The sequence below is a fragment of the Scleropages formosus genome, chromosome 20, assembly GCF_900964775.1.
Source record: "Scleropages formosus chromosome 20, fSclFor1.1, whole genome shotgun sequence".
NCBI lineage: Eukaryota > Metazoa > Chordata > Actinopteri > Osteoglossiformes > Osteoglossidae > Scleropages > Scleropages formosus.
The window spans coordinates 2,131,273-2,146,535 of NC_041825.1; the positions used below are offsets into that span (position 1 = coordinate 2,131,273).

At 46.8% G+C, this 15,263-nt stretch overlaps 1 protein-coding gene across 1 annotated transcript; it reads right to left on the reverse strand.

The window, feature by feature from the left end:
• Positions 1-3,281: 3,281 nt before the first annotated feature.
• ddx42 (DEAD (Asp-Glu-Ala-Asp) box helicase 42) lies at positions 3,282-12,067 on the reverse strand. Its single transcript, XM_029247053.1, has 18 exons — positions 11,959-12,067; positions 11,503-11,741; positions 10,926-11,076; positions 10,366-10,427; positions 9,955-9,991; positions 9,164-9,316; positions 8,854-8,958; positions 8,545-8,664; positions 8,215-8,391; positions 7,396-7,524; positions 7,213-7,312; positions 6,954-7,001; positions 6,775-6,872; positions 6,264-6,540; positions 4,912-5,138; positions 4,679-4,789; positions 4,431-4,541; positions 3,282-4,317 (listed from the first exon to the last, which is right to left on the reverse strand). The coding sequence occupies exons 2-18, from the start codon at positions 11,715-11,717 to the stop codon at positions 3,706-3,708; spliced, it is 2,733 nt and encodes a 910-aa protein (XP_029102886.1). The 5' UTR covers positions 11,718-11,741; positions 11,959-12,067; the 3' UTR covers positions 3,282-3,705.
• Between the last annotated feature and the right edge of the window lie 3,196 nt (positions 12,068-15,263).

Below are 15,263 nucleotides of genomic sequence, written 5' to 3' on the forward strand. Positions count from 1 at the left end.
CCGGTAGATGTCCTGCCAATTAAAATAACATCGCTCCAGAAAGTGGCCGAAGAGCCGCTCGAAGGCCGTCCATTGGATTAAAAGCACAAAAACGGAGCAGAAACTAAAGAACGCAAGAGCCCGCCTGCAGATAGAGACATCGTCACTAGGGGTTACGACCAAACGGGACTTGAAAATAATATAACAAGGTCGATGGGACAGCCGTTGGAAATCCGGGTGTTTGTAAGTCGTACGCGTCGTAAGTTGAGGAACTCATGCACCGGGAATGGCGCAACGCTGTGCGATCAAGGCAAAAATTAAGCAAACGGTCCGCTATTTTCCAGCCTGCTTTGCTGCAGCCTGGACACGAATCGGGACTTGCTTTTGGCAAACAATCTGTCCCGCCGTTTGTGAGCTCCGGTCTCCTCCTCGGCTGGAATTTCCCGTCCGGCCCATTCGGCCCCAGAGCAAACAGGTCGCGGCCCAGGGGTCGCAGGGGCCCCGGTGGCAGCGACAGGCATCCTGTGAAGGAAGCGAGATAAGAAACCCACCTGCCGTAGTCCAGGACCTACCTGGCAATACTCTAGTAAACTAAACACCCAAACTGCTACCTGGCGCCAGGTTTGAAGAGATTAACCTTCCACACGGATCTCCTAGGTGTTACCAGCCAGACCCCAGACACACCACCATGAGACTTCGTGGCCTGTGCTCCAGCTGACAAAAAGCTCTTCCGTTTGCTAAAACGAGCTTTTCGAACCACTGCACCCGGACGGTGAAGCGGACCTGCATTTGCGGGAAACTTGAGTTTCCAGGTGATGTTCTTCACACCTTGTCATGCCTTCCGTCAACTGCCCAGCGAGGTCCAGAGCAGCACGGAATGGGAAGCGCTCTCTCTCTCTCTCCTTGGTCCAGCCAGCAGCCTGTTTGAGGAAGAGTGACGGCATCGTTCTTGTGTTTAGAGAGAAAATCCCATTTCTCCGTGCTCCTTCCTGTCCCACACTGTCTTTGGGGATGTTGGCTCTGCTTGCCCCAGCAAATATTTGCCGTTTCTTTCTGCGGCAGTTTGCAGGAGACAATGAACTTGTAGAGTAGATACGTTCTCAGTCACGTCCTCCATGCGTGGTTCCCTGAACCATCTCCCATTCCACATCGGAACACGTAGAAGGTACGGAGAAAAGGCAAGATCACCAACCTTAACACTAACAGCCGTTCCCTTGTGTCACATCGCAAAACATTATCAGAGTTTGCATGTTCGCCTCATGTTCATTTCTTCCAGGTGCTCTGGTTTCCTTCCACAGTCCAAAGACGTGTTTCAGGTTTGACATGTTGATTGTCAAGAAGGAACTAATTGAATACCAATACGCTCAACCCTCATATAACAGAACATTGTAAAAAGCTTTATGAAAATATATACCTTTTCTTCTTACCGCTAGATGGTTATTCAGTACAACAGCATTCTTGCCGGTTAAACAGTCCTTTTACTTCTACAAAGAGTGAGAAAAAGTTGCTGTAAGAATGCTAGTCGCCTTTGTCCTTGTGTTATTCCAGCTGGGGGCAGCTTTTTAAAAGAAAAGTTCAGTCCCAGTGGAACGCAAGGCAGCTCTTCAATGTGCCCTCAATATGACACCAAACGTCAGCGTACGATGCATCGCACCCACAGCTGGGGGAGCCCCACCCACTCGGGCTTTAAGTTATCTGCTTTCAAATATTCATATGTTGCGAGTACTGCCTGTAACAGCGTAAATTTTGTAGAAGGAAAATTTCATTTGCAAAAAAATTTCTACAAATCAGTATACCGATATATCAAAATGCCAGCTGAAAGCATCCTGAGGTTCGAAAACTATTTAAAATGAGTAAAAGGGAACATCTGAAAACCAGATACCGTAAAATCAACCTGTGCAGCACAGGTTGAAGACTCTTCCATTCATCACCACCTCAAGAGGTGGAGAACCATGGGAGACTCCACTCCAGAACTCATCTTCACTGGATGGCTCCCCTCCCTCTCCTAAAATTTTGCCCCAACTGGTTTCACAGCTGGATCAGGAATTTCACACTCACCCAGCAGCTTTACTGTGCGACACTGTCTGTTAAGACCATCTGACTGATGGGAGTACCCTCCTCGCCCCCCCAACATCCAGTAACACTACATTGATATTGTACATTTTTAACCACTGCGAATAATCCTTCCTTGAGAGCCATTAGCATTCAGGTCTTACGAAAACAATGTTTTAGATTCCACCTCAATTCTTTATTAGGGTGGATCCTGCTTACACTTCCCCCCCCCCCCCCCCCCCCCCCCCCCCCGCCAGTTTGTCTCAAACAATTGTTATATTTAACAGAACATTATTACATTTCTGTGAATACAAAGAATAAACATGCAGGTTCAAAATCACCCTGATTTTATTTCAAAATCAAGTCTGACAAAGCACAAAGAGCAGACATTATATAGTTTCTGAAAAATCAAATGTGATGGCTACACAAGAGCTTTAATTACCCAGAATATCAAATTAGACTATCTTAACAGAATGTACAAGCTATGAGACAAATAAAGAACAAAGCACAGTACTTACAGCAGAGCCATTAGGTAAAGTGATGCTTGTAGGTCACACCTGCCAGAAAAAGAAACTAATCCAAGATGAAACCCAACGATGTGTCATTATTTTAGCGAAGGACACTATTAACTACCTTCAGTGCATCGCAGGTTATTTGGTAACGTTCATAACTCATAACACAGGCCATCAATGCCTACAGACAGAGTGCTGTAATTTCCTGGCACAACACCTGATGACCCCCCCCCCCCCCGCCATCTCCATAAACAGATGGGCGAAACTGCAGCTGGAATTCAGGGTGCTGGTTGAGGGAACACAAACGGCCTCTTTACATACAATGACAGGAACAGGTTGAGCAGCCAACAGACAAGAACGGGGGGGGGGGAGACGAAACTATTCCATTTTCTTAGATTCAAAGTACATTTACAGCACACAGTCACATCCCAAAGAGAAAAATGGCATTCCGAAAAAATTACACGTAAAAACTCTCCTCAACGGCAGCACAAAAAAAGGACACAGTCCCAGGCGATGACAGTCGTGAAAACTCGCTCGGACATCTGAAGGAAGGCTGAAAGCAAACTTTAAAAAAAGATGACGAATACTCTATTTGGAAAAAAAAGAAAAAAAAAAAAAAAAAAAGCTGAGACTTACAGGTGCACATTGGTTCTGCCCCTTTCTTCAGTTAAAGATCAGACCTTAATTATGATTCACATTCAAACCATCAAACCCTCACTCACCTCACAGTATTAAAAAAAAAAAAAAAAAAAAAAAAAAAAAAACTGTGCAAGAACAGTGTTAAACAGTAGTGCACCTCAAGTACCAATTCTCTGCAGCCTGCGTTATCAGCAACACACACCAGTCAGTTAACACTTAAAAACGCTGCGTCGATAAATTCGCATCTCGTACACTGTTTCACTGCTCAGTGTGGTCTGCAGGAACAAAACAAAACACCCAGAGTGGAGCGAGAAATCGATGAGGGCCTGATGGGAAAAGGAGGAGACACTGTGTGCCACCGGGGGGGCAGCCTACGGCCGAACATCATTTCGTTACGAGCGCATGCTGCCTATGTTTTAGCTGTAAAAGGCCGAAGTAAAACAAAAGCGTTCCATCACGTATGAATATGCTCTTGAAGACATGTTCGCCGGCGACCCATTCACGTTGCCTGCGTAGCGCTCCTTCAGTTGTCCCAGCGGCTCTTCTTGCGCTTCGGGGGGTCGGGAACAGCAAAGCTGTTTTCGGCCCTCTCGCCTCTGCCCTCGCCGCCTGTCTTCTCCGCAACGTCGCGCTCGCGGTCACGGTCGCGCTCGCGGTCGCGGTCGCGCTCACTCCTCCACTCGTCCCGCTCGCCCCTGCCCTGCCCATTCCTGCTGTCCCCTTGACGCCAGCTGCTGTAGCGATCTCGATCCCGGTCCCCGTAGCGATCGCTGTGGCGGTCCCGCTCGTCGTAGCGCTCGCGCCCGCCACCTTGCCTGTCGCGGTAGTGCCCCTCCCCAGCTGAGTCTCTGGGGTCCGGGAAGCGCTGGGACGGGCTGGACTGAGTGTCGGGCAGGGAGCTGAGGGACCCCGCGCTAGTGAACCCTGCCACTTTGGTCCCTGAGCTCAGAGGTGGGGTTGGAGCTAGCAAGCCAAGGGAGGGGCTTGCCCGGGACCGCCCCCCTTCTTGGGGGTCCCCCGAGGGCACCGAGCTGAGGCTGCCAGCACTGGTCCAACCAGAGGAACTGCTCGAGTTGCTGCTGCTCAGCTTGGGAGGGTTACCGGACGCAGCCACAAAGTGGTTCTTGTACTGAGCCTAGAAAACACAAACATACGGGCAATTCTTACCAATCCTAAGATCATTAATACATTCCCAGAATCCTTTCCTCCCTACTGCGGAGCAAACACACACAGAACAGGGCTCCTGACCTGGAAGGCCTGTTTCATTGCCGACATCCGGTCACCCATTGCTCCGGAGGAGGGCTTGTAGGCCTCGTAGTTGCTGAGGGAGATGTTACTGCCGCCAGCACTGCTGCGCTCCTGTTCAACAGCAAACAGTGTCAATGCGGCCCCTTGAGCGGCAAATACAGCATGAGCTGCCATAGTAAACTCAACAGGGCAACATGTAAGAGGTGAGAAAACAGCTTGCACACACATGCAGGTATGCTGTCACTCACCGAGGGCTCTGCCCCAAGTCCAGGCCGCTCTCTGTAGCCCAGACCGCCGCCGCCGATGTTCAGCTTCTTCCCTTTGCCGCCCTTGAAGCGGGACTTCCTGAACCAGGGGTTCTGCGGGGACACGCAAGAATGGGAGAGTGAACACAAAGCGCCGAGTCCCGACGCCATACAAACGAGGCCCATGCTGGCACAACGCGTTCCAGACGCAGCTGGTGACCTCTTTCCGGGGTTACCTGCATTGCGAGGTCCATCAGCTCTTTGGGGACGTTCTGATTGGCGCCTTCCAGGTTGCGCACGAGGTCTCCGGCGAACGACGTGTCCTTGTTAGTGAGCAGCGTGTAAGCGATGCCCTTCTCTCCAGCGCGGCCCGTGCGGCCGATGCGGTGAGTGTGTGTGTCGATGTCTCGCGCCACGTCGTAATTGACCACCGTACGAATGGATGGGATGTCCAGACCTCGGGCTGCAGAAGTAAGGGGGTCAGTGCACAGCAGAGTGGTGCAAGTACCTCATAAATAATCTCAAAAGAAGATTTAATCAAAAAGGTGACAAATTTACCAAATCATGTAATGAAGGAAAAAAGAAAAAAATAAAACGAACTAACAGATTTAATGAACCCAAAACTTCACCAAAAACCCCTCTCCCTCACAAGTGCTGAATCCCTCTTAGCATTCAGAAAAGTTCTCAAAACTCATCTCTTTCAAACCCACTTCTCTCCTGATCTCATAATAGCTCATACATCTGCATTACATCGTTGGCAGCAGCCACCTCTGTACATCCTGTATGACTCTCAGTGCTGTAGGTTTAAAACCGTTACCCCCGATACCTTCAGAATCCAGTCCACACCCACACAGCAGCAAGAAGGCTGTACTCCTCTACCTCTGGCCACCTGCTTCACCATCTTTGTTACAAGGCATTCAAAATCTAAAGCCCATCAGTTCAGTCTTGGCCCTTATATGGTGGAATGAACTCCATTCCTCCCTCAGAACTGCTGAACCCTTCTCAGCATTTTAGATAGGTCTGAAATCTCCAATTTCCCTCCTGCGGTCTCAAAACCTTCTTAGTTATGCTGTCAACACCCGCTACTTTTTTAACCTGCCAGATGAATCGACACACAGCTACTGGAACATGTGTGCTGGGATAACTGAAGTATGAAACAAAGGCGTGCTTCAAGAATTGCATGTATGTACGCAAGCCTGTTGTGAGACGCACTTCCGTTTACTCCAAACTATACGTTGCTCCGGAGAAGAGCGTCAAATGCATACATGTAAAAGTGTACAGAAGGTAGCTATTCTACCTGTGTGTGTCTGCAAACACTGTACCAGATAAACTGGGTTTTTACAATCTAATGTCTGTATCTGCAGCTGTCTGTTAAATGCATTTTTGTTGACTCCAAGTTGTGCAACATTTTGAAGGAAAACAGGTAAATTAATAAACCTAATTTCATGCAAACAGCTGGTGATTTACTGAGCATTATTCCTCCATGGACAACCCACTACTGAATGACACCACAGTGAGAGTTTGCACAAACAAAGATACAAAAAGCAGCACACTGCACTAACCACCCCAGCTGGCCCACTCCTCTCACCAGCAACATCAGTGGCCACCAGCACGGGCAGGCTCTTCTTCTTGAAGTCCCCGATGACCTTGTTCCTCTCGCTCTGGTCCATGTCGCCATGCAGCAGGCCCAGGCTGTAGCCCTCCTGGTTCAGGTTGGTGGCCAGCTCCTCGCAGTTGGCCTTCTTGGTGACGAAGATGAGCACCGAGCCGGATGAGGTGAACTCCACCAAGCGGCGCGTCAGCCAGCCCCACTTGTCCAGCGCGCTGGGGAGCACCTCCACAATCTGTGTCACATCTTCGTTGGCCTGAAGGAACGCCAAGAGAGCACTTAACACCGGCACACATGTACGGTACGTGTCGTCCCAAATACACCTCTAGTGTTACACAAGCAGTGTGTCAATTTCGCTCAGTTCCATCAAGACCAAAAGTCTTCACTGTTTACACTGAAAAGAGACTGTTGGTCAATATCAGTGCCTACTGACACAATTAAAGAAACATCTCTGCTAGTGATAGCATCTCAAAATGTGACGGCAGAGTACCTCCCCGATGTCTCCCTGCACCACGCGGATCGGGTCCACCAGGATGTCTCGCGCCAGCCTTTCGATTTTTTTGCGGAACGTAGCGCTGAAGAGGAGAGCTGTGGGGCCCGATGTTAATCAGCACTGGCTCATGGGACAAAACACGAATACAGATACGGAACGGAGAAGGGCAAACTTACTCTGCCTGTCAGGGCGCACGTGACTGGCGATGGACCTCACCTGGTACTCTGAAAGACACAAAGATACGATAATATGCCAAAGACCGTCTCGATTACAGTAATTATTACCAAAGTGGTGAGTCAACAAAGCCGCTCTGGACTATTAATCCACACCAGGAGCTCCTTGCTCCACCAGCTCACCTCACTGTACCACTAACAACGTTTCAGGGTATGTGAGGCATCAGTTAGACCAAGGGGACTAGGGAGAAGGGGCACCTACCAAAGCCCATGTCAAACATGCGGTCTGCCTCATCAAACACCAGGTAAGTCACCCTCTGAAGACTCGTGGCCTTCTTCTTCACGTGGTCAATAAGACGGCCCTGTAGGACACAAGAGCAGTTAGGGCAGGGAGCTAAGAGCTGCATCGGACACGCTTCGTCTTGAGCAGGATGGCAGTACGTACCGGGGTGCACACGACGATCTCGGCGCCCTCCTGCAGCGCCTTGGCCTGCTCCCACATGCTGCCGCCACCGTAAACGGCCACCGAGCGCAGGTTGTAGGCTTTCCCGAATCGTTTGCACTCCGCGTGGATCTGGGGACGAGGTTTGAAAATGGCAGTAATTGGCTGGCCATGTCCATTTCACCAAACAGCTTTTCTTGCAACACCGAATTTACCCTACTCTGACAAGTTCGAGTGCAATGTGCATCCTGATTTAGAGACAGGTCTCTGTCAAAAAAAAGGAAAAAATACCAACACAACAGGAAACATATGAAACCTTAAATTAACAGCTAACAATTTACTATTTGAGGTTTCCATCACAAAAAAGGTGCATTTTGCACTATGCGTCAGTGATTGCAGAATCGTGCGCTTCAGTCGTTCTCAAATTTCAGGACTAATTGGAACGTGTCCAGTATTAACCAGCAAAAAAAAAAAAAAATGGGGATCAGAAGTTAATCGCTGCAGTGCTGAGTATCCACAGCAAACTGACACAAAGCTAACGCAGTCGATCCATCCTCGATTTTCCACACAACATGGTGGAGGAGGTATGTGGATATGGCCAAAGTCCAAAAATTGAAGCCCAATTTTAGCATAATAAGAGCGATAATAATAAATTAAAAAAAAAAAAAACAAAAAAAAAAAAAAAAAAACTTTAAAAAAAAGTTTTGGTGGGGTGCTTTACTGCAATGAAACTGCTTTGATTTTTGTCAAGCACTCCTCAAACACTACTGTCTTCTACTTGCCTTTACCAACAAAACATCGACCTGCCCCCCCTGTACTGACCTGCTGACAGAGCTCCCTGGTAGGGCACACGATGACAGCGATGGGGCCATCGCCGGTCTGCAGCTCCTTCTGGTCCATGATGTGCACTAGCATGGGCCAGATGAAGGCGGCTGTCTTCCCGCTGCCGGTCTTGGCGATGCCGATCATGTCCCGGCCGCTCAGGGCAATGGGCACCCCCTGCAAAGCCGAAGAACCGCTGGGTCACGCCACTTGCTACTTGAAGGCAAAGCGCTGGGACAGGCCAGACTGAGTGTTGGGCAACACCGACAAACCCAGAATGGATGCCGGGAAGAGGCAATGTAGTGTCTCGATGGGAAGAGTAACGAGTACCTGGCACTGGATGGGAGTGGGCTGTGTGTACTCTGACTTGCGGATCTGGTGCATCAACTGCTCGTCAAAGCCAAAATGGGCAAAACTGGTGCAGGGCTTAGGAGGCGCAGCTCCGGACACCTACAGAGGCCATGGAGACAGAACACAGGTAAGAGACACTAACAACGGAAGACACAAAAACACATCTGCACCAAACCACCTTATGGATAAATAAATGAATAAATAGATAAAAATAAGCAACAACACAGTATCTTGAAAGCAAAGAGTCAGACAGAGCACCCAAACATCTAACGGTGGGCAGACACCTACCCGCAGGTTCAGCTTCTGGCGTAGCTCCACCACTTGGGACCCCGTCAGGCTATTGAGCTCCTCGTGTTCATTGTAGAAGTTCTTCTCAAAGGGCGGGTAGTCAATCTGAAAGAAGGCAAGAGACCAACGAACAAGGTGAACAAAGTGGTAAAAACTGTTTCTGAAAAGCCTGCTGGAACCTTCTTTATAACCTGTAACTGTAACCTGTGAGGACACAAAATATTGGATTAAATTGATTTACATACATATCAGTACCTAATATGGACTAAGTGGGAACAACAGCATCTAAGGAGATCAGGAGTTGCGGTACCTCCGAGTGGTCGATGGGCGGCAGGGGCATGATGATCTTCTTAGTAGCGGAGGGAATTGGGTTCCCATCGCTGTCATAGTCCACGTTGTCTTCCTCCTCCTCCTGAGTCAGCCCCGCAGTGGGGTTTTCTGCCATGAACCGGAAGTAGGCCTCCTACAAAAAGCAAAGCGGTACATGGTCATGGACTGATCCACTGACCACGCTGTGTTTCACTGGGGCAGAACTGCAGTTTCACAACAATCAGCTCCTCAACAGCAGGTCCATCTGTACACCAGGAGCCTCTCCTATTCCTATAAACACGGCCTCAACTGACTTCTAAGTGACAACACAGAACAGCTCACGAGACCGGGGCTCCAAGCACAAACCGTGCCCCTAAAAAACGCTCAGTGACAGGAATTTTCTGTGGACTCTCCTGTACTCTTCATGCACCAGAGGACGTGCTTTATCGACTGTGTGCATGCATCTGAGAATGCAAAAAAAAAAAAAAAAAAAAGGTTTAGCTCAAAACAGTGGCGATGGGGAGATTATTGGGCCGGACTGAAGAATTTGTTCACCTTTTTTTTAAGTGTACAAATTATACAAATGAATGTGAAGCTAAACTGAAATGTACAGCAGAGTATGTGAAACATAAACTGAACCCATTAAAATTACTCTGGGGATGTCCAAGAGCTGAACTTGCTGTCAATGTATAAAGATGTTCCTTAAAGCCATGACTCGGACTGGAAGTAATCTGGCCAAGAGCTTCCTTGGAACAGATGCTCCAAAAAAGAAACATGGGGAGTCTCACTCACTTGGTCATCTTCTTCCTCAATGTCATCACGTATACCCCTGGAAAAAAAAGCGGAGAAAAAAAAACTTCCCTGCAACTCGTTCACACACTCATTAGCAACCTAAAGTAAAATACAGTACTAATTCCTTCCTCCATCCTGACAATGAATGCGCGTCATTCAGCTAACCAAAAGGCTAGCTCTCCATAGCCGAAATCATGAAGGGTCCAAAGACTTCCTAAACTGGCCGATATGTGTACACAAGGTGATGACGTGGGAAAATGTTCAACCGGCACAAGTTCCATGACCTGAAAGCATACTTAACAAAAAGCAAAATACATGTGCCTGAATGCTTTAAGTTGTAAAATACTCTGGTGCAAAACCAATCAAGTATCTTATCTCTATTCAAAAATTGAAATAAAGAACAGCACTTACTTGTCAGATTTCTTTTCTTTCTCCTTGTCTTCCAGTTTTTTTAAATCTTTTGATGCTTGGTCCTGATTGGGGAAAATAATGATCATGAGGCAATGAGCAAACAATGAGCCGTAAAAGGCAACTTTTCTTTCTCTTTGCTATCAATTCATTCATATGAGAGATTCACTTGGCACTAAAGATTCACCAATTTATTCTCAGGTAACTTTGTAAATAACTTTACTGACTAAGTCTGACTTGCATTTATTTACTTTATCTACTTAAATCTACATTTATTCATTTAGCAGATGCTTTTCTCCAGCGACATACATCTCAGAGAAATACAATTTGTACATTACATTAGGAACTTGCATTTATTCATCCATTTATACAGCTGGGTAGTTTTACTGGAGCAAGTTAGGTAAGTACCTTCCACTAGGGTAAGTACCAGGGCACTACAGCTGGAGGTGGGATTCAAACCAGCAACCTTTGGGTCCAAAGGCAGCAGCTACCAGACCTGTGCTAAACTTTTGAGTCACAGCTACTTATGGTGTCAAAAGAGGGCTAACAATGTTGGCTCTCACCTCCACTTCAGCCATGAAGGCATCCAGGGGGTCTTCCTCGCTGTCTGAGTCGCCACCTTGAGACTGGAACTTTTTCCGTGTTGGGGAGTTCTCCGCAGGGATGTAGGGCAGATCTGCGCTGCCGGACTCTTCCTCCTCGTCTTCAAAGTACCTGCAAGACAGTTAAAGAAAACTCACACAACAACTTTCCCCACATGGACCACATTTACATTTAGCCGTTTATCTGACGTTTTTCTCCAAAAGCGACAATGTTAATCTACCGACAATTATTTATTCATCCATTTGCGCAGCTGGGAAATTTTACTGGAGTAAGTACCTTGCAAAGGCAAAGGGTACTAAAGAGCTGGAGGTGGGATTCGAACCTGCAACCTCTGGATACAAAAGTTGCAGCGCTAACCACTACGCTACCAGCTGACCAGAATATTTGAACCATCGTGTATGAGGCGGGGGGGGAGAATCCACTATAAGGATAGAGACAGATGATATTATGATATAGCGGGGACAGCTGCGCTGGTGGCGGTGTTCCCAGGAGCGCGCGCACACACGACTCACACGCGCATAAAAAATCGGCACTCACGCGTTCTCCTCGTCGAAGTTGGACCTCTTGGTGCCGATCTTGTAAAAAGCGGGCAGCTGCTGGTTCTTGCCGTAGCCCGCGGCGGATCCCGGCGCTCCGAAGGACGAGTGCGAGGGCCGCGCCAGCCGGGGCTCCTCCTTCTTCCCAGGCGCCAGGCTGAAGCCTCCGAAGCCGAAGCCCCTCTTCGCTCCCGGACCGCCTTTATTCCAGTTCATGGCGAATACGCGCAGCAGAGCGACCTGGGGCACGGCGGGGAAAGGAACAGTTGGCAGAACGGCTGGTAAACGGGAGCAAATCGCGCGTTGACGACGACGTGACGTCCCCTCGCCTCAGGCTGAGGCTCAGCTCTGCGCCTAGGCTACTACTACTTCTGCTACTACGGCCTCCTTCGCACGGTTTACAAGGCGAAATGAAACGCTATTCCCCTCTCACCACCCGCACAACGCCATTACTTACCTGTTATCTATTTCTTTTAATCGTAGAAACAAAATTCAACAACCGTCGGCTGCAAAACCCCTTAACTTGGAGTTTCCGTCGTTAGAGCGCGACCGTACGCATGGCGTCATTCGCATGCGACGCGCACAAAATGGCTGCATTCCCATTGGTGGGATTTTTTGAGATTACCAATCACAACGCAGATATTTTGGCGACGGACTGTTTGGCCAGCAATAGCCAATGAAAATACAGAAACGTGTCGCTGTCCCACCTTTTACGCAGTCGCCCTGTGTATTAACCAATTATTCAGTGGTATTCTGTAGCGGGGGCGTTGCGGACCGATACGATCGTCTGTCCGGTGTGTTTCGGCGATGCGTGACGTTGGGAACCGCCCCCTTACGTCATATTTTTTATTACAGCACGATCGTAAAAAGACAGGAACAAAGAACAGAGAGTAATAAGATACTGATTTCGGTAAAAGATCCTATAGAAAAAGAAGCCAGGGGAATACAAATACAGATAACAGTTTAGAAGTGATGAACGATACAGAGTGTAATAGTTTTAATTGCTTTTTTGTAATGCGTTCGATCGAGAGCGTTGGTTTCTTATTACGGAATTTCATTTTATGGATAAAACAATTTGGTTCATAAAATTAGTTTGATTAAATACAATTGGTTGTCCTCCTTTGAGCGATCAAAGAAAGCAAACCACATTTTCCCACTCTGTTGATGATGTTTTGCGATGATGAATTGATAAAATGTGGCACTTTTTGCCGTTGTTGTGTGAGCATTGACAGAACACATTTACCTCATCCTTTTTTCCAAAACAGCTGGCTGTTATTTACCTCTTTATACAGGTGGGTGATTTTACTAGAGCAGTTCAGGATAAGTGCTTTATTTTACGGTACTAGAGGTAAGGGATTCAAACCTGCAACCTTTGCGTTCAAAAGCACCAGCTTTAACCACTATGCTATCATCTACAATTTATAGCAATAGCTTTTAAATTTCTGAAGATAATGACTTGCTGGGGAAATTCTGTGGCTCAGCTTCAATGGTCCCTCTTTAACCTTATTTATAAGCAGACTGTGGTTCTGGAAACAACGCCGGTATTTTCCTCCAGCACACAGCTCCATCACTCATATAGAAATTCCTGAATGAAACAAAAAGGTACAAAAGTTATGTCTTGTTGACATACATCATCATTTCGTGCTGGGTATGGACACATCAAGTGGCAAAAAATACATGAGACACTGTACTGTCTGCTAAATAAATGAATGTAAATATAAATATACTTGCCCCTATCATCCAAGGCAATTCCAGGATCTGAGCACAAGATGACAGTACAGAGTCTTCGGTTTGTGCAAGAGTTTAAGGCTTTTAATGCCTCTGGTTTGACTCATATGATCCTCACAGAGCAATAATAATAATTAAAAAAACATATATAAGGCGGCTCTTTCCTTGCTCACACTGATAAATCTCAAAGCAATAAAATATTCCTTTTATTATACTGTAATTCAATTGTCTCTGACAGGTATATGAGGCCCAGACCCACTTCCATTGTTCATGTTGCAGCAGCGCTATTGTTAAGAAATAATTTTGTTAGATTAAAAAAAAGTATTTTTCCTTCAGCTGACACAAATTTCACAGTTTGTATGTGATTTTACTTATGCTTGAAATTGGTTCTTCAAAGGAGCTCTGTCATGAAAAAGATCCCACCCCTTCTCCCTCAGAGCTGCTGAATCCCTTTCAGCCTTCAAAAACAGTATTAAAACATATTTCTTTTAGATGCAGCTCTTCCCTGATCTAACATCTTCCGTTTTCTGCACTCAGTACAATTAATCATCTGTTTTCATGCAATGAACCCAAGACATTGTGTAATATAGGGATTTTCTAGTATGGCCAGCGGTTTTGGATGTATGTAATAAGGAAGGTAACGTCTGCCGCAAGTGTAATCTGATTAATAAAAAGCAGAAATTTATATTGTTTTCTTAAAGCTTCGTAACCCTTAATGAAAGAAAAGCAAAGGTGACATTGACAACCACTGGAGCAAATGGCAGGCTAGTTTAAATTTTATTATTTTCTAAAGTTTTCTCAAATTTTATCACTACCCCTTTCTGCTTGGCATTCAAATTTGCTGCATAAAAGTTGACAGAACATATTTTATTAATATGAGCTCATGCATTAACCACAGGCTTTCTCTAAAGACCTGTAGCTTGTAACCAATAACACATTTTAAATCTAAATCAGTAATATTTCATAATTCTTTGAGAGAGACTGGCACACAAAAGCACTGCAGTGGGTCACCAAGAGTCTAACTGAGAACTGTTCCGTTAAAGCATGCGGCACTGGACAGACGCACGGACAGACGCACACACACACGCACACGCACACTGGAGAAGACCAGTGCCAACACCAGGAGAACATGAACATGCAAACTCCACACAGAGCTGCATTGGACCCCAGAGCCCAGGAGCAGTGAGGCACCAGAGCTACCCCCTAAACCACAAACAATAGCAAAGTACTAGGCATCCGTTCGAGTCCAGCTCAGTCCCTGTGGAGTTTGCATGTTCTCTCCATGTCTGTGCTCTGGTTTCCTCCCACATTCCAAAGACATGCAGTTCAGGTGAGCTGGAAATTGCCAACAGTGTGTGACTCTATTCAGTAGGGTATTTGTCTCATGGTATTGCATGTATATTTACTGTGAGGACAGACAACAGTTAGTTTTATATAGCTATGTAATTAGTTTTATATATTACCTATATAATATATATATATATATATAGGGGGGTGCGGTGGCGCAGTCCTGCTGTCCGGTGGGTCTGGGGTTCGAGTCCCGCTTGGGGTACCTTGCAACGGACTGGCGTCCTGTCCTGGGTGTGTCCCCTCCCCTTACGCCCTGTGTTGCCGGGTAGGCTCCGGTTGTGTGTATATATATATATATTATACACTTATTATATACTTCCCTATATATATATATATATCATCGTTATCAGTGCCACCAAGTCAAACCAGACCCATAGCAGCCACCAGCCTGGTTCTCAAGGCAAGGGAGGAACAGAGGTGGGTTACCAGGTCCTTCCTCCACATGTCAGGGGTGGAGCACACAGGGGAGAAGAACCACAGAATCACCACACATCCCAAGGTGAGAGATTGTTATTATATAGCCTATACCACCTTGTGTATGTGTGAACATACTTGGCAATAAAGCTCGTTCTGATTCTGATTCTGTATTATATATATACACACACTCATTTATCTGACACTTTTCTCTATCTGCAATTATTCACCCAGTACAGGTACAGCTGGGCAGTTTCACTGTATTATAAT